Source organism: Lacerta agilis, chromosome 16, assembly GCF_009819535.1.
Source record: "Lacerta agilis isolate rLacAgi1 chromosome 16, rLacAgi1.pri, whole genome shotgun sequence".
Lineage (NCBI taxonomy): Eukaryota > Metazoa > Chordata > Lepidosauria > Squamata > Lacertidae > Lacerta > Lacerta agilis.
The window spans coordinates 2,992,212-3,012,556 of record NC_046327.1 but is presented as its reverse complement, the minus strand read 5'-3'; the positions used below and the strand labels follow the sequence as shown (position 1 = coordinate 3,012,556).

The following is a 20,345-nucleotide window of genomic DNA, read 5'->3' as shown; positions in this document are numbered from 1 at the left end:
AAGTGAGAAGCAAGAGGAATCAAGCTGTGTTGAGTAAACCTTGCAGCTATGTTGCAGGAGCAATGTGTTTGCCAAATTCCTGGCTAGCTCTCCTGAAGTAAATACTTGAAAGTGTTCTTTATTATGCAGTATTTGAAAGTGCTTTTTCAAGATCAAGTCCTAAGAGCTCTGTTTGTTTAGTAATCCAGTCAAGCATAGTAGTAGTGCTGTCTTAATTAACATGCTACGTTTGAATCTTGGATCTAAGAAATTTACAGCAATATGAACTGGCTGTAATAATATTTTTAAAATATTGCTTTAGATGAGCTGTCTTGGACTATTTTTTTTAAAGAAAAGGTGGGTTATAAACTGTTAAAATAAATCCATAAGATAAGTTACACTGAGATTGTCCCTTAACCTGGTCCTGGTATGTCTTAGGCTATGGGCTATGTGCCTGGGACTAACGCTGGCTCTGGGACAGAGTGTTGCCTGCGTACCCCTGAAAGAGACTGCTCTTGTTGAAGGTCTCCATGCTGCTCCTGGGAGGCTTTGGTGCTTAGGAGGTTTTGTCCTTAGCAGCTGCAAATTAAAGAAAACTGAAGGGAGCTGGATGCTTTGAGCCTAGGAAAACAAGGGGCCTGGAGGGAGCTCAATGGCTGAGTGTTTGTGTGTGAGGGTTGCCTCCCGAGACCTTTGGCATCCTCAGTAGAATAACTGTGGGCATGATATTAACGTAAATAATATTTTCTGCCTCTGAAGTGTCTTTATGTGAATAGAGGTATCAGTATTCTGCTTTTGGCTCAATCAGCACACCAGGAAACCAGATTGATGAGGAGGGTTTCAGAATTAGTTCACATTTTTCTTGCAGTTCCTTGTAGGAAAATAGTAGTAGTGTGTGTATGTGTGTTCAGGAATAATGGAAATTGATATAATATTGTGCTTCTAAGCTGCATTTAATTTTAGAATGTTATTTACCATAGCCATGATTCTGTGTGCTTTTCAGCTGAGGGATTTCTGTGCTGCAGGAAGTAAGTGAATAAATAGCAGCCAGCTTCACCAAGGTGAGAACCTGTATTCCCTCCTGGGGAACCTTCAAAGGGTTGGTGGGGCAAGAGGCAAAAGTGAACAGATCAGTTGATGTGACTCTTTGTACTGTAGGCTACATTCCAGGTGAAACTAAGAGATTTTCTCACACGTTTCCATCTCTTCATTCAGATAGGCAAGATGGATGCATCAATCTGTTTCACTTGTACACCACTTTTCTACAATGAGCTGTGTCCAAAGTGGCTTACAGCAAACATTCAAAACATAAAAATACAGAACATTTGATGTACAAAATACAGAACATGCCAGGAAATTCAAAATAACAAAAACCAATAACAATTGCGCTGTACTGGATTTCTGAATGGAAGCAGGTGCTTTCCGGAGGCTGTAATTCACCATTGAATTATGCATTTGTAAAAGGAAAACAGCAAGTTTTGCCTTCTTTACAAGATAACTTTGTGATACAGGGACACATACCAGCCAGGTAGAAGGATTCAAGGAGGGAGATGTTGTGATTTGTGGCCTGTGGAGAAGGCTCAGGGTTTGTCAATTAAGCCACAGGCTGGGGAGAATCCCAAGAGCTGGAGAGAGAGGGTTCGAGGGCTGCATTTGCCCGCAGACCCAAGATTTTCCATCTCTCTTCTGACCCCCTTCCTTACAGCCAGTGGCTAATTTTGCCACATCTCAGTTTCGTGAGAGAGGGAAAAAAACACATGAAGTTATTCTTCCTGTCTCGTAACAATGAAACTTGGTACAACCCAATGAAGCTAAATGTTGGAAGATTTGGGACAGGCAAAAGAAAGTACTTCTTCACACAGTTCATAGCTAAACGGGGGAATTTGCCCCTGTGAGAAGTAGGAGCCTATCGTGCACAAACCTCTTGTATTCATGCTTCTTGCTGCAGCCAGATTGTTGGTGAACTCCCATTGGAAGTCCATCTCCTTCCCAAGAGAAGTGGCTAGCACAAGTATGGGACATTGCACTGCCAGAATATCTGAAACATAAATGAAGAGTCCTTAATGGTTCATTAAAAGCAGATCTATTTTATTCAACATGGTATAAGCCTTTCCCCCTGTGTTAATTGAACAGCCCACTAAACCCCCTGTTCCACCCCATTTTATTTTTTCTTACTACACTTACTACTTTTACAGTATTTTGTATGTGTTTATATCAATATATATACTTAAAAAACAGCAGTGATGGCCACTGACTTGGGTGGCTTTGAAAGAAGATTAGACACATTCATGGAGGATGAGGTTGCTAGCCATGGTGCCTGTGTTCTGCCTCCACTGCCAGAGGCTGGGCAGCACAAATAGGGAGAGAGCTGCTGCACTTAAGTGCTGCTTGCAAAGTCTCTGGGCATTAGGTTGACCACTGCAAGACAGGATGCTGGATTAGATGGGCCTTTGGCCTTATAGCAGGGCTATTCTCGCGTCCTCCTTTGGTGTGAATGGACACAGTAGAATGGAAAGAGAAGTTGCTGAATTGCAACTCATTACCAAACTCAAAGGAGAGACCTGGTCTGAACAAAGACATTGGATTCTTATCTCATTATACATGACAAAGCTATCTTTAGCCATCTCACCCCTTGCTTTTTCCTTTAGGACTTATTGCAGTCGTTAACAGTCATCAACAGTTACAGGTGGGTAGCCGTGTTGGTCTGCCATAGTCAAAACAAAATCGAAAATTCTTTCTAGTAGCACCTTAGAGACCAACTGAGTTTGTTCCTGGTATGAGCTTTCGTGTGCATGCACACTTCTTCAGTCATCAACAGGTTTTCCATACCCATCAGCCAATCACCCATTCCCACCACCCGTCTGAGTAATACCTCTCCTCACTCTCTCACTATATATAAGGGTCTGGTGACTTCTATTTCAGTGTATCTGAAGAAGTGTGCATGCACATGAAAGCTCATACCAAGAACAAACCTAGTTGGTCTCTAAGGTGCTACTGGTAGGATTTTTGTATTTTATTTTGTTTTGACTATGGCACACCAACACGGCTACCTACCTGTGAGTAGAATTACCTGTTCTTGCAAGAGGCCCGCGCAGAATAGGGACCATCACAGAAACGTGTGTGTGTGTTGCATGCATGTGTGTAGTCCTCTGGAGGAGAGTCATTCTGGTGCTGACACTCAAAATCTTTTCAACTGAAAGAGTATAGTGTTCTTCCAGTTTTAATTTACGAGAAGAATTTGTGTCAGCTATCTGAAGTGTGGAAAATGTGTGTCTAGGGTGAGCATCTCCTGAAATGTTTTCAAGGCCAGGGCTCAAATGCTGAGGGCTGAATAGTCCTACAGTACTAAACTGAAGTCTTAAATAAATGTTGATGTTTTACCTTTTCATAGCATATGGGCTTTTTGTGGGGCGGTAAGGAAGGTATATGTCTGAATATTGCATGTAGGGATCTGCTCTGTTCCTATTATGACACGACCGTATTCAGTAGTAGCAGGGATCAGAGGCTGGGTTGTTCTGCATTTCCATATGTCTGCTAACATGACGATGATGAGGTATAATTATTTTCACTCTTGACTGAAGCACAATCCCATTGTCTCTCTCTTTCATAACTGTCACTTTTCCAGTGCAAGGCCTGACCTGCAATCATTGCAGATGCTTTGCTGCACTGGGAAGAGCATCTCACTTTCAATATAGTTCCCAAAGCACTCTAAATATTTATGTTTTATACATCTCTCTTTCCAGCCTGCACACACATTCCCAAAGTGAGCAGCTTCTCTTTCTGACACACAGTGGTAGTGTGGGTAATTTTATTTTTAATGAGGAAATTTGAGGGAACTTCCAAATGACATCTGTGTTCTGTCCTGCACAGATAAGTTCTCAGCTGCTCAAGGTACACCTCAGCTGACCTCTCTGTGCCGTTAACATACGCAGAGTAGACAGAACAGTCCTTGGGTACATTGAAGATTGATATATCCCAGGCATTGACAGCTGTAGAGCTGGGCTGCTGTGCCAATTTCAGACGGGAGGTTTTGTCTTGCTTCAGAAAAAAATTAGTTGGCTCTCAAAACCGTTTAGAGAGCCATCTTACCAAGATGACTAATTGTGCAAGGAGTTTTATAAAAAGCCTTTACAATGTTTTATTCTGAACAATTTCCAGCTAATATTGCTACTTCTATTACGCCAAATGTTTTTTATAAAATTAAGAATATTTAATAGCAAATGTTTTGGGTATTTTCAGTTAGAACAAAGTTCAGATATTCAAATTTTTCGTGCCCTCTGTACATATGAAGAAGAGTTTGGATTTGATGTCCCGTTTTATTACTGCCTGAAGGAGTCTCAAAGTGGCTAACAATCTCCTTTTCTTCCTCCCCTACAACAAACACCCTGTGTGGTGAGTGTGGCTGAGAGACTTCAGAGAAGTGTGACTAGCCCAAGGTCACCCAGCAGCTGCATGTGGAGGAGCAGGGAATCGAACCCGGTTCACCAGATTAGAAGTCCACTGCTCTTAACCACTACACCACACTGGCTGGATGTGCCTTGTTCCTTGCCTTCCTGAGTTCCCAGCCATTAGAACTTAGAATCCTTAGGATGTCTGTGATTCTAAGAAATGACATTTTTTGTTGGGGATGGAGTAAGCTGAAATGCTGGGCAGGCAGAGTATGGTGGCCCACCACAAAAGCAGACAGACCTTTAGCCTTTGTATTTAAGAGGGAATTTCAGCAGGTGTAGCTTTTCTACATCTGGCTAACTTGTAAGTCTTGTAAATGCCTCTCTTTTTTAAAATAAAAAGACTCTTAGGAGATAGACTGGTTAAAAGAAGTGGGATGGGTTCAGCAAATGATTGATGTAGGGCAGGGGTGGCCAACTCCCAAGAGACTGTGATCTATTCACAGACTTAAAAACTGACAGTGATTACCCCGTTTTTGGGGATTCAGGTCAAAGTTGTTGAGCTTTTTTAGGGAGGTGGAAAGCCCTGTTTTAAGGGTTCAGGACGATATTGTTGGCCTTCTTTGGGGGAGCCAGTGATCTACCACAGGCGTCCAGTGATCTACCTGTTGGATGTGCCTGATGTAGGGAACTGAAATGATGGGGATGAAGAAACTGGAGTGGGGCAGGGGGAGATCGGACAAACTCTTGATTAGAAATGTTCCCATAGGAATCAATGGAAACCATGGACTTGATATGTGAATACTCACACAATGAATTATTTCCAGGAACACATTGTGTTTGGTAAGCGGGACCTGCATGTAGTAGAGGTTTTGTACGGCTTATAATGTAGTGTTAATATGTTTCACACTTTCATTTTCTGTTTGTATTATTAGGCTGATAAAGAATTTGTGTGGTCTTTATGGAAACGTCTTCAGGTCGCAAACCCAGATATGACACAAGCAGTCAGTATGGTTGTTGAAAGGTGAGTATGGGGATTTTTCTCTTTGTGTTGTTTTCCTTTTTAATTATAGTCACGTTCAGGTGTTCGCCTGAACATGCAATGCTTAAAAGTGAGGACAGGGTGCACATGCAAGCCCCAAGCACAACATCCTCATGTTCATTCATCCTCATGAACATTAACATTGACCTGTCCACATAGAGCAGGAAAGGGGCTTTTGCTTGGATTCACTTGAATGCTGGTAAAACTCTCTGCACAGTTTGAGACATTGATAAAGCAGAGTCTCCCATTGGATGGCGAGTTGTAGTTCCGTTTAAATGAATGTGAGTAAAAGCCTGCTTCAGACTTTTCGTGCTCAACACTAGAACGTCTGGGCTCATGCACGCAGGTATGCTGTGTCTGGCTGCCCTTTATTTTAGATATTGCGTGTTCAGGCCTGAACATATCTTTCCTTTCTCAGATATGAGGAAACTGTTTAAAATCACAAGGGTTTGCCCTAGGTAGCTGTCCATACAGAGAGGGCAGAAATGGTGTCCTACAATATAGTTGAATAACTCTGTTCTCCATGTATTCAGGAGATCAGTGCTGACTGATTGAAGGTGACAGGCCTAGTTATATTTAGGGCTGTCATTTGGTTAAAAGAATCTTAGTCCATAAATTGCATGAGCGTTAGTTGATTAATTAAATTGAATTTGCATATGGTCAACAATAAGTCTAAAGACAGAAATCAGTTGTGGGGTGAAGGTTAGATGATGCATGTATCTCTCACAGCAGGCATCATTCTACTATCTCATCTTAGAAGAAGCACTCCTATTGTGTAAGCGAAGGGTGAATACTTTTTGATGACACTTGCCACTTGCAGTGTCTGTCTGTCTCTCTCTCACTCTATCTCATCTATATCTATCTATCTATCTATCTATCTATCTATCTATCATCTTCTGCCTGATTAATTTTTCAGTTGATAATAACGTTTTGACCTGATTTATGCTAGCTTATCAATCAGATAAATGTTGTAGCCATAGCATTCATCTTTTGATCATTTGTTAGAAAATTTTTATAACAAAATACCTATAAGTGAGAAAAGTTGGTTTTAAAACAATATTATTATTATTATTATTATTATTATTATTATTATTATTATTATTATTAAACCATAGAACTGTAGAATTGGAATGAATCCCAAGTGCCATCTAGTATGGTTTTAGTAATATCTATCTATCTATCTATCTATCTATCTATCTATCTATCTATCTAGAGATTTAATTCTGTTAATGTTTAATTGTTTTTTTTTAATGACACCCCCCCCCCTGGTTTTAGTGGATCTTATTTTTATGCGTAAGCTGCCTTGATTCCCATCAGGGAACAAAGCAGGATATAAATAAATACCATCATCATCATCATCATCATCATCATAAAAATGGCTTAAAAATGCAACTTTCTGAGATGCTGGAATACTGATTTTATTTTAAAAAAACTCTAACTTGCTTGTTAAATTTATGGACCTTCATTGTTGAAAACATATAGTCATTTTTTTTCCTGAGTGAAGAAATAATATGAGAGCCAATAAGGTATAGTTGTTAAAGTGTGGGACTAGGACTAGGGAAATCCCACTGAACTATGAATCTTACGGGGTGAATTTGGGCCAGTCGTTGGCCTGCTTCACACATCATGCTAAACCAAACCATAGCTTAATGCAAATGTATGGGCTCTGAAAGAAGAGGCTATGTCTGCTTTGCTCATCTCTGGTCTCTCTTCTGCTGCCCTACATTGAGCTGAACCATGGCTTGGTTTAGCACATTGTCTGAACCAGCATAATCTCTAACAATCACGAGCCTTGTCACTTTTGTTTTCAATTTTGTTCCCAATGATCTCTAGCACCAAATTAGCCCTTTTCACAGTTGCTGCACATTGGATCACTGAACTATTTGCTATGAGCCCATGATCTCATCGTGCCTGTTCAGACCCCATTATTTAATGTACATATGAAATTAGGATTTTTTTTTTTGGTCCTATATTAATGTTTCCATACCTGAGAGGGTCACCACCAAAAAAGGCCTGTATTTTTTTGTCATTCTGTATTTAATCTAATTGTTTTTATTTAACCAATTAATATTTCAGTAGACTTTTATTTGCAACACTTTTAAATATCCATTTTTATGAGACTATGATAATTAAGCTGTGCAGTTGAAAAATCTTTTGGGGAATTATACCTTTGTACTGGTTTGATGTGGAAATATTTTGCAACTGAAGAAAGTAACTTTTTCCTTTTCAGAATTCTTTCATGTTCCCAAATAGGGATTGAACTGCCCTAAAAATTTCAAAATGAAAGTGGAACCTCATTGTCTGTAGCGTTGATTCCTGAGATACACAAAATAGATTTCATTTTTCAGCATTCGTTGCAGTTCTTATTTGGTGACTGTAACAACATTCTCTGTTTTAATATTCAGGTACAAACAAAAAATATCTTTACTGTGCAAATGAGAAAAGCCTTTGGGATATGTTAAAGCCTCCAGGTATTTTCAAACAAGCCATTGTAAAAGTATATCCATGTTAGTGTACTTTCCAACTACTTTAAATACTATTGATCTCTGAATTATGTTAAAAAAGGTATGCTATTTCTAGTTCATATGCCTTTTGAAACTTTTTTGATAAAATTAAGCACAAATAAACACTTAATCAGTAATTTTGAATACCTGTGTTTATCAGGTAAAAACCTGGAAATGCTTCTGTTGCTCTGTAAATGTTTCTAGAAGGAGCAAGCCGACTGTGCGGAGTTTTGAAATTAACTCTTAAGCTATTTTGAATACCTTTTTATCAGTGTTTTTCCACAAACCCAGCATATTTTAATAAGTGAGAAAGTGGACAAAATAATTGAAGCGATCCATCTGACCATATGTTCCCCTGGTACCTGCCCTTCCTGGGCTGGTTAAAGCTAGCTAGAGCAGGGTGCCCAGGGTGTTGTGAACATGCCGTTGTGTGATGGGGAGGTGCCAGCTTATAGAGGTGGTGGTGTGACCCCCCCCCCGAACCAAATAGTTGTAAGAACAGAAGAAGAGCCTGCTGGATCAGGCCAGTTGCCCATCTTGTCCAGCATCCTTTTCTCACAGTGCCTACCCAGATGCCAGTGCGAAAGCACAAGAGCAGGCATAGGCAAACTCTGGCCCTCCAGATGTTTGGGATTACAATTCCCATCATCCCTAGCTAACAGGACCAGTGGTCAGGAATGACGGGAATTGTAGTACCAGACATCTGGAGGGTCAGAGTTTGCCTATGCCTGCACAAGAGCATGGTGCAAAAGGTGGTGGCAGAGCGACTGCAAGTGTTCCTGTATGACCCTGATTATCTAGATTCATTTCAGTCTGGGTTTAGGCCTGGTTTGGGGAGTAAATGAGCTTCCAAAGTGTTGGTGCTGACCTTTAAAGCCCTAAATGGCCTCGGTTCAGTATACCTGAAGGAGCATCTCCACCCCCATCATTCTGCCCGGACACTGAGGTCCAGTGCCGAGGGCCTTCTGGTGGTTCCCTCGCTGCGAGAAGCCAAGTTACAGGGAACCAGGCATAGGGACTTCTCGGTAGTGGCACCCGCCCTGTGGAATGCCCTTTCAGTGTGGTGTTGTGGTTAAGAGTGGGGGACTCGTAATATGGTGAACCGGGTTCGTGACCCTGCTCCTCCACATGCAGCTACTGGGTGACCCTGGGCTAGTCACACTTCTCTGAAGTCTCTCAGCCCCACCCACCTCACAGGGTGTCTGTTGTGGGGGAGAAAAGGAAAGGAGATTGTGAGCCGCTTTGAGACTCCTTTGGGCAGTGATAAAGCGGGATATCAAATCCAAACTCTTCTTCCTCTTCTTCCCACCAGATGTCAAAGAGAAAAACAACTACCAGACTTTTAGATGACATCTGAATGCAGCCCTGTTTAGGAAAACTTTGAATGTTGAATAGATTATTGTATTTTAATATTCTGTTGGAAGCCGCCCAGAGTGGCTGGGAAACACAGCCAGATGGGTGGGGTATAAATAAATAAATAAATTCTTTATTCCATTGCCTGGATAATGAGCTGTATTGGAAGAAGGTCAATGGGAATGCAACCCTATTACTGTTACTCAGTCTCTCAACAGCTTTTGGATTGTCTGTGTAGGATGGTGCGCAGAGACACTGTACTACAGTCATCCCATTCCTACTTGCATAGTTGAGTCTAGAGAATAGGATTGGGGGAAGGAGTGCGTGTTGACCCATGGCAACTGTGTGCTATGGGGTTCTGCAGGGCATTCACTCCAATGCTATTTAACAGCTACATGGAGACACTGGGGAGCTGTCACTAGACATTTTGGAGCACACAGCCATGGTTACACTGGTGACCTGCAACTCTACTTCTTCGTAACATCTGAATCAGAAGACACTGTGGAAGCTCTGGTCTAAGGTCCAAATGCAGTGCTTGTCTGAATGTGTATGAATTCTGGGAAGATGGAGGCTGTGTCGTTAGGTGGTTTCCGTGTCCGGATGATATGCCAGGTTTCTATAGGCAATAGTTTTTGACTTATGTGATAAATCTCCAGGCAGAAGCAGATGGAAAGCATGACCCACATATATAGTTTTTGCTAGCAGACCCTGGTCCTACTAGGACTTGGGGTTGGGGTTCTGCTTCCTTTTCATATAATCTTCATAGAATTGTAAGGGAGCCCCAACAAAGCAGGAATAATAACTAAAGCAGCTGTGCTGGATGGCAATCCAACCTTTGCTTTAAAACCTCCAAGGAAGCAGAGGCGACCACCTTCCAAGGGAGTCTGTCGAACAGCTCTTGCCACCAGAAAATTCTTCCTGATGTTTGTGAAAACAAACAACCCTGACTTTTTAAGATAATATTTTTGTTTCCTGTTGATTATGTTGCTTTGAATGTATACTTTATATTTGATTTCTTCTGTGTGTGGTTTTTCTGGATTGTTTTATTTGATGTTTTAATGTAGGTTGTAGACCACTTGGAGATTTTCTTTTTAAAAAATAGAAAGCGTATAGAAATGAATTGAAGAAAAAAAATCACTTTGAAGACAAGGCCAGAGAATTATCCCACAAACTCACGCACATACCAGTAAGTTACCACAGTGACAAAGAGAGTGCGAGGGTCAATGATGTCCAATAAGTTTCCAAACCTCTTATAAAATGGCATTGGTCCTTTTGGGAGCGGTCATTTTAATGTCGCATATGAAAAAGGACCTAATAATGGACTTTTACTGTTCCATAACAGCTGAAGGAGACATGTGTTCCTCTGGCTTACACATGGTTGATTCTGTGTTTCAGTCACTTAGGTGAGCAAATGCCTTAAATCGGAATATTCCCAAGTAACAAATTCCTTTATGCTGCATCAGAATGGAGATTTTGCCATGTAAGGCCAACTCCCCTCTAAAAAAACTAAAACTAAAAAACTCTGAGGGCACAGCAATAATTTAATGAATTTAACTACATATTTTTAAGCCAAATACTAGAGCAAATATTCTTAAAGTTGTGCAGTGACACCCTGCTTTGGCTATTCATATCTTGGCTCCCCCCCCCCCCCCGCTTTTTAAAAAGTTCATTCATCCAGACAGCTTGCAGAGATTGCCCTGTGCATCTAATGTGCTTCTGTTTATTAAAGAAATGTGTGAAGCTTTACTCAGTTTCAGTTATAAAGTATAAAATAAATTTTTGTTCCTTCACTTACATATGGGTCAAGATTTAAGCAACCGGAATCTGTTTTAAAACTACTTGGTCTGTTGGGTTTCCAGTCTGTTACGGAATAATGCCAATCTTGTAACTACATGTTTAAATTCATGAGCAGGGCATTTATGTTGGTTTCAAGTGTCAGCTTCCTCTAGGGATTGTGGATTATGTCCAGCATGGACCACAACAGTTGGGCTCAGACTGGTGAAGGTGGAATAAACCATAATACCCTGTTGAGTTGAGGATGTGTGTTACATTGTCTGTACAGCCTTCTCAGTGTTCTATTTAGAGGGGAAATATAACACCATGGCAAGATTTAAACATCAAGTGATTTATATCTGATCTTCTGGTGGCAATATCAAATGAACCTGTTTGCATTAAATCATTTAGCAATGCTCATTGATTCTACTGCCAATAGACAGAGTAATTCAATCAATGCAACTTTGTCGTTTATCAGCTTCCTTCCTCAGTTAATCAAGGCATACAGAGCACCGCCATAGACCGCTTAGCATATTGTCACTCATTTAAACTATTAGATTATGCTATAGATGTGGATTGGAGTAAAACAAAATGTAAATGCCTGGTCTTTCTCACTCTAAAACCTTTAATGTAAGCTGATTAATATTTTCTTAAGTGAATATATAGCAGCAAAGGTTTTAAAACGGATTTTGTTTTTAGCCAGATCACGCCATCACTGGCTGGCACGCAGAAAAGAATAGCGGGGTGTCGAGGTGTATAACCTTTCCCTCTAAGGTCAAATAATTGTGATTGTCCACAACTGATGAAAGTTTAATACCCTGTTTCATTAAAAATTCTCAGAACATTGAACATAAGTCAACATTCCATGGAGAAGAAAGTATTACGCAGCTTGCATGTGTGCATATCTGCATATCGGAGCACAAAATATTGACATGATAATTGCAGTCAAGCCTGAGTGAACAGTGGCCTATGGGAATTCAGCTGGTGTTGTACCAACTGGATGGCTGCTCAGGACACAGTTTGAAATGCAAGGTGCAAGTTAGCACTTTATTCAGCACAGGCAGGCATCATTTAAAAATCCTTGGGGGAAACCCTGGTGATGTGCAGATGTTAGACCAGTCTGTTCTGAAGTGCTGATATTTTGAGCACTGTAAGAAACTTGTGCATTTTATATGATAAGATGCTTTCAAAATTAAGAAAGAAATATGATACTTAAAGTGTTCAGCTTAGTACTTTAAGCCATAACCTCCACAATGTACAGGAATGCATAAAGAGTCGTCTGTGTTCATAGCTATAAAAATCATGATTGATTTTAGTCATTCAGTTTACAAGTACAAGACAATTTGTTTCTTTGAATCAAGCTTCTCTAGTAGACAAAGCAATATGTAGTGAAATAATGCATAGAGCAAAGACATAATCAGTTAAGCAGTTACTTAATTTTAAATTAAGCAATGTTAGAAAAATGTAATTTATATTGATCATATGTTCTTTAAATGTTGTCATTATAAAAATAATTGATATGGAGACTCAGATATTTTAATACTTTGCAAATTAGGCTTTCTAGGTTGTTAAAAAAAATAAAAACTGCATGTAAAATTTGGTTTGGCTGTCTCAAGTTTTACATTTTTCACACATCTTAACATGTATTGAGGTTTAGATGCAACCCTATACTTGAGACCTCCTGGATGAGGGGCTGTATGATGCCACAAAAGCCCCACTATGCTGGCAGAGTGGGTTGGAATTATGGATGGCGAGAACACAACCAGTTTCACTGTCTCCCCCACCCTTGCTGTTCAGGAAGTGCTGAAGGCTTTCTTCCAAAGCCCTATGTTCAGAGAAATGTTGATCCTCCCAGCCTTCGTTTCCTGTGGGAGAGAATGAAATATATTGTCACTTCTGCAAGGTAAACTGCACCAGGAGGCACCACCAGCAAGATCCTGCTGTGGCGTAAACTGCTTTTGAAATCCTGGGGACGTTTCTTGTGTTTGTGGACAGTGGTGGGAGAAGGATAGTCAAAGCAACACATATGTGTATATGTGAGCTCTGGCATCCTTAAATGGTCTCATAAGTCTCACCTGCACAACCTCCATTCATTTTAATAGGAAGGTTTCCTATTAATGCAGTGTTTTGAGTAGTCTCAATGAAATGAATGGGAAGTGCCAGGAACAGTCCAAAGCAGTTGAGGTTGCCAAAGTGGGGTTGTTTGTACATGTGAGAAAAGCAATGAGCAACTAAATAAACTGTGATCCTTGCAAAAGGTAAAGCCTTGTTTGGTGTAAGGTCGTTTCCTGTATTCCTAGAGTGGCTCGCATAGGGCCCAGTCCATCACCCATCTAGGCATTGCTCAAGACCACACTCACTTTGCCTAAGCCAAATTGTCTCCTATGCCTTCAGACTCCTTTCTTCAGCATCCTGCTTTGACAAACCCGAACATTCTGTTGGCATTTCAAAATGCAGCTTTTCAGTTCAGAGGGGGCTTCTGGAAAGAAATTACAAACAAATCCTTCTACACTTGTTGGCGCCTCGTTGGGTTGTAGCCACTGTCTTTTATCACTTACACTTTTGCTACAGTAATATGAAATAGCATAGCTTTTGACTTCTCTGTGTTTCACTTTATGTTATGAACAAGTTTAATTGATTTCCACCACAGATCTCTATTTGTCCTCATGCCCATAATTTCTCTTCAACGCCACTGCTTTGCATATTTATTATAGAAAAGATAATATTTTATAAACTTCAGCAGGGCACCTTTGAAAATATTTGCGGTTTTTTAGAAACTGCAGGTTCTATTTTCACACCTCATTCGTAGTTAAATGCTTCCTCGTCGTATCCAATATTTCATTTTTGACAACTCATTAAAAATGGGCCAAATCCCAGAAAATATGGTCCTGTCATGTTGTATAATATATAGCGTGGGCCATATGCAATAGAAAATTGTTAGTTAATGGTTTAGTATAATTTCTCAGATTTTTTGGCTTTCGGTGGCTGGTGAAAACTGACTGTGAAAAATCCATGTGGTTAAATACAGCTCTGTTAAACATTTAAAATAGGCGGTACTCGTGGGAAAAGTGATTGGAGCTTAAAACTTGTACAAATTGACAGCCTCTCTTCACTCCATTTTTCATCCTAAAGAAGTCTGCAAATATTCTTAGCTCACATCATTATTGCTCATCAGTGGTTCTAATTAGCTAAACTGGAGTTTGTCTCGGTCATTGATCATCATCAACTCTTTGACAGTGCCTGAATTATGTTTTTTTCTTATTTGGGCGAACACTTTTTAATGTATTGTAGGCATGTACAGTGTATATTAATTGAATCAACCATATTTTTTTTCTGACTGTGCCATTTACCTTTATAAGCAAGCCTTTCCTCTGCTTCCACCCTTTCCTCCCGTTTATCATACTTAAAATGTAGCAGTGGGTTCAATGATATGCTAGTAGCTTGAAGCATACAGCAATATTACTTAGCATCTCTTCAGGGACCTTCCCAGTAATGAGTATTGGAAGTTATCCTATACCACCAGGAGGAGCTGGTGATAAAATTCTATACCAGGTTTTTAATTTATGCTGCAGCATCTACTTGCATGCACTGTATGCAAAAATCGGAGCATTTACACAGTATATACAATGATAGCATATTTCTGACTTAGTTTGTACTGCAACCACTCTACTAAAGGCTGCTTACTGAAGGAACCCCCCCCCCCCAAGGTGTTAATTTTCTCCCTTTTGTTTAATGGTATGTAGATACATTCTTGGAATTCTCATTTGTGCCCCTGTTGGACACTGGGAGTGATATCTAATTGTGGCATTCCACTTGTACAACAGACTTCAGGCTGCATAAATGGGAGTTCCCTGCTGCCCCCCCCCCCCCCCGGTTTACAGCACCTTCCTGCTTGCTATGAAAGCGAGAGAGATCATGTGTGCAAGAGACAAAATAGGCCAGAAATTGGAGCTAGAGGGAATAGGATGGCAGAGACTTTGCAGCAGAAAGTTACAATTCTGGGATTATTATTAATTTAAGGCAATGAGGCATTCATCCATTGACTATCACATTTATTATGGCTCCTATGTAATACTATTCTCCCAAATGTTTAGTCTAGTCCAGGGGTCAGCAAACTTTTTCAGCAGGGGGCCGGTCCACTGTCCCTCAGACCTTGTGGGGGGCTGGACTATATTTTGAAAACAAAAATGAACGAATTCCTATGCCCCACAAATAACCCAGAGATGCATTTTAAATAAAAGGACACATTCTACTCATGTAAAAATACGCTGATTCCTGGACCGTCCGAAGGCCGCATTTAGAAGGCGATTGGGCTGCGTCCAGCACCCAGGCCTTAGTTTCGGGACCCTGGTCCAATCATAGCATGCTCTTTAAAAAAAAGAAACAAAGGAGATGGAGTACATTTAAAAAGCATCCTATTGAAAAGTTATTCCTAAATTAAGCATGCCCTTTTTATTATTTATTTCTTAAAATTTATACACCTCGTGTTTAAAAAGAAGAAACCTCAAAATGGGTTACAAAAAGCACTTTCTCATTGAAGTATGTGAAGCTTAGGAGGACTTAACAGCATCGTTCCCTAGAGGTTGGGCTTGGAACAGACTTGTATAAAGCCTTGTATGAAGAACTGACATACAGTACAGTGGGGAGGGGGAGATGGAAGCAGGAAGTCGGGAAGCAGGAAGTCGGGGCAGGGGCTGTGACAGCGTCGGAGAGCCTCAGCACCAAGCAGGAAGTGGGGAACAGGGACCTTTTCCCGCGCCCCGTTTTCGCAGGGAGGAAGGACGTGGAAGGGGGAGGCGGGGGTTCAGAATCCCGTGCCTCTTATGTTGGACTAAAAACCGGAAACGGACATTCCCGGACTCTGCAGAGGGATGAGCTGGACGTTTTTACTGTAGCTCCACTGTAAATATCTGCACAATAAAGAACTTAGTTTGTAGAAGTTCTGCTTCAGCCTCATTTCTCATGAGCAACCACTGAGAGTCCTTACAATTATCATCCTAGTTGAAGTTATGATACACAGTTTGGGATGGTTGCCAATTTGGAACTTGACTGAAGAGCATAAATCATTAGGGAATGAAACATCTCAACCCTGAATTTACCAATTGTTGACGGTTTTAGCACAATATAACTTTTGCATTTATCAGTAGGAAAATGGTGAAGGTCCTCAATTTGTTGCTCTTTTTATATTCCTAAAATGAAACCCAGATTTTATTTGATATCAATAATGAGGAAGCGGGGGAGTACTCATAAAAAGGCTTCATTTGCAAGATACTCCATATATCTTTTTTAAAAAGTAAGCATATCTAGTCTTGGTATCATAAATGCTGCTTCATTTAGAATAAAGTTGTCTTAGTTGTTTGCAGATAAAATTTGCTGTCACTTGCCATATGTTCCATGATTAATTCTGCAAGGGCTGTCAGCCTCAGATAATTTAATTTCCCATGCTTTAAAATGACATTCATTATCAGGACATGAAAAATTCAAATGATTAGCAGCAAATTATGACTAATAAGTGTCAATATATTTTTGTTGTTTCTAGAGAAAAGCAGAAAGCTGAACTCAAGGACAGGAAGGTTTTAGAAATTTTGCAAGTTAAAGACGACAAAATACAGACATTGGAACAGGTTAGTGTTATATTTAAAGTAACAGGTGAGAATAATGTTGCTTCTTCTAATTTGGCTTAATCCCTATTGTTTGAGTTCTGTTTCCTAAAGTGTAAAGAGCTACTAGAGGGCCCTGGAGCTTATCCAGCTCCCTGAACACTACTTTATTTCTATATTGTTTCTAGTTTCCAACTTTTCATTCCCAGTTTTCAACCTAGAGATGAACAAAGTGTAGCAGTTGATGAAGTTGGCAAGAGCATTTCACTCTAATTCTTCTTCAAGGCACAGCTCCTGTAAAACTAGCTGTCGTTGTTTTTAAAAACATATTTTTATTAAAGATTTTCTTGGTTTACAAAGAAAGGTACATACCTTGTCTCTTTTTCAGGTTTTACAGTCTTTCTTACAAATCAGTTACATTTGTTGTGAGACATTAGTGTTGAGTACAGTATAAGGTTGGGGAAGAAGGGGGGAGAGGAGGGGTGGGGTGGTGAGGCTTATATATTTTTTGTATAGTGTACATGTAGGGTTTTGTGTCAGCGTCAGCTGGGTAGGTTCTCTTTCTATTCATTTATTACCTTGGTAGTGAGAGGTATTGGGCAGGGTGTGGTTGGTTGTCTGTGGTTGTCTTCAGTGGGGTTTGTTTGCATTTGTGAGGAGGGAGGGCTTGTTGGGTGAGGTAATTCGTATGCTGTTGGTGGATTCCTGTTGTTGTCTTGTTGGGCTGTGTATGCGGCAATGGGGTGCCATACTTGGGTGAAGGTTTCCTCTTCTATTTGTCCCCGTGGCAGAAGGGTTGGATTTTAGGGGATTCTCACCACATGTGGAGGTATGTGCCTGTGGAGGTGCAGCCTCTCCAACATCTTGGTGAGGTTCCTGGGCATATCAGCGCCAGTTTCTGTGGTGTTAAGTAGGTATTTCCTGTAGGTATTTCCTGTAGATAGGCAGTGTGTAGTTTCATGGTGTTTACGTACGAAGTGATGCGTTTTCTTTTGGTAGGATTTCCCAATCCCCTCACAATCCCCTCATGTTTAATGTAATTGATTTTAAGCTAGACATTTTGCATGTCTATTTTATAGAATGATTCCCTGCCAACCTGTCTGGGTTGTCCTGTGTTTCTCACTTTATATTGTCTATCAAACCTAGTGTGTTGTGCTGACATATAGTGTGGTGAGTGGGGGAAGAGGGGGTTAAGAGTTACGGGTGGGCTGAAGATTGGGGGGCAGGTTATAGAGAGTAGCCTATATGTAGTTATATGGGTGTTAGTTTGTTTGTTATATAGGTGTTTGTTAGTTTGGACCATTTGGTTTCCAGCCGGTTGGTCCTTGTCTCAGCTGGCATGGATAGCCTTGTTTGAGAACAGGCCACCCCCCCCTTTTGCTTGTGATGGGGTGGGTCAGTGAGATGGTGTCAAGCGCCTTTGTGGCGCTTGTGTTGGGTGTAAAGTTTATAAACAATGTTGTCAGTATTGTTAACAACATTATTGGTTTGTTGGGGTGGGTGGAGAGTTCTAATTGGTGGCAGTTGTTTTGGAGCACTATTTTAATTTATTATTTGTATTTGTTTCAGATAAAAGCAATTTGAGCATGTTTATACAGAAGTAAATCTGTTCAATGGGATTTACTTCTGAGAAAGTGGGTATAGAATTGCAGGCTTAGATTCCTCCTTAGGCAATTCCTTAATAAGCCTTAAACACAAACATACTCATTTTCAGATCACAGTAGTGAAAGAAGCGGTGGACACATACGTCTTTAAGTATATTTTTCTCTGTTACAAGCATTCAGCTTTCAGAAAACCTGTCAGTGCTGAGCTCGGCCACTTGGATGCAGCAGAAGATCTACTCAAAAACCATTAAAAGAGTTGCTTATCTTGATTTTTCTGTCTTTATTCTCTATTTATACCATGTTTATGAAACCATCAAATACTAAGGATATTTTCCCACATCATGTCTTTCAAGTGACCTCGTCAATTAATGCAGGTTTACGTTAATCAGCTGTGCAGCTAGTTGTTTGTCAACCACATGGCGCAATGTCACTTTTGCCTTGTGTACATCCTGTACAATTGGCTGTTTGAGATGCATTTGACTAATTTTCATCCATATACACAGCCAAGGCCTACCCACTTTGAGGCACTGGTTTACTAAAGTCCAGTAAGACACTTTGTCTTCTTTTTTATTTTCATTTCACCCCTTTTCTAGGATGCTTAGTAGCATGCATGACTGACTATCCTGGTTTTTATCCTGAGATTATTTCTCAGGTAGATTAGGCTAAGAGAAAAAGAAGGGGGTGAGTGTCTGGCTCATGGTCACCTAGTGAGTTTTGTAGCTAAGCAGGGATCTCAACCTGGATCTCCCTGTTCCAGAACTATTGCTGCTACAGTTGGGTGCAGTTGTGTAGGTTGCTGGTGGAAAACTATGGTTGTACCTGGAGACTACCTGCAGCCACTATAGATAGTGACACTTTGTGCCTTAACATCCTGAACTATAGTTGTCTCTCCAATGACAGAGAGAACAGCAGTTAGTTTGTGGAAAAACAAGACACCCATGATGTTGGTAGCAAGTAGTGCAGAGGTCACTAGTGTTGTGTTCTCCAGATGTTGTTGGACCCCAGCTTTCATCAGCTCTAGCCAGCTTAGCCAACAATAAGAGTTGTAGTTTAACAATATATGGAGGGTACCGTGTCAGCTACTCCTGGATTCATGTTCATTAGCTGAAACAACAACAATTATAATAACTGGGTGCTTATTAGGAATTGTTGCGTTAAGCAAGAGAGGATCTTTTTCTCTTTTACGTGCTTCAGATTAGCTCCTTGCTCCTAACTCTGGATGTCTCTAAGGTGCTACTAGAAAGAATTTTCGATTTTGTTTTGACTATGGCAGACCAACACGGCTACCCACCTGTATCTGGATGTGCACTCACTTACTAATTCCCCTGAGCTGATATTCTTCCTTGAGATGATAGTCACCTGGTGTAGGGAGCTGGAATGCTAACTGCAGCTTTGTAGGAACTGGTTTTCATTCTGCAAGTTAAATAAGTCTTGCCCATCTGACATACAGTGGCAATCAGTAGAGCGAAGGGCCTGTTGTCACAGATACATTTGGCTGTTCTTTTCATTGCCTTCAGTTGCGCATGGTAGGAACTTATTGTCATTATAGAATTTATGGCCAATGCATAAGGCAGTTGGAATAAACCCTGCCTATGTTTTCTCTGGATTGGCTCCTGGCTGCCAGCTCATCCAACTGTCCTCGATCTTGGGAAGGGAGGCTCCAAAACCATCAGTTTGTTTTGGGTCTGAAAACTTGGAATACTTGAATTAAATCTCCAGCCCCACATGTTGTTTTTTGTTTGTTTTTTTAAAAGTGATAACCTGCGTGCAATGGATCTGCTGAAACAGGAATAATGTGACAGGAATGGAAATGATCAATGACTCTCAAAGCAAAACCTATGTGAATATATTTCTGGTAGTTTTAATATTTTTCAAATTAATTTAATCTAACCATTGGTTATAATTGTAGCAATTGGTGAGGAAAGATTTGTTCCGAAGGTGTAGTACAGAAGATTGGGTTATATCTAGCAGCATTAGGAATACTTCATTTTATATGCATGGTGACCCACAGTTCATGATGAATATTCTGTTACATCTTTTGGGTAGCTAATTAGCATTTGTTATTTGTGAACTGCCATTTGGTCGTCTTGACATGTGGGTTA

The 20,345-nt window shown here is 40.5% G+C and overlaps 1 protein-coding gene across 2 annotated transcripts in view; it reads left to right on the top strand.

Annotated features, from left to right (window-relative positions):
- CNTLN (centlein) overlaps positions 1-20,345 on the top strand; it is a 160,097-nt gene that overhangs the window by 8,501 nt on the left and 131,251 nt on the right. For both annotated transcript variants that reach the window (XM_033173714.1, XM_033173713.1), the window contains exons 2-3: positions 5,303-5,391; positions 16,579-16,663. In XM_033173714.1, coding sequence (XP_033029605.1) covers positions 5,360-5,391; positions 16,579-16,663 — 117 coding nt within the window. In that variant the 5' untranslated portion in view covers positions 5,303-5,359. The remainder of the gene's footprint in view (positions 1-5,302; positions 5,392-16,578; positions 16,664-20,345) is intronic.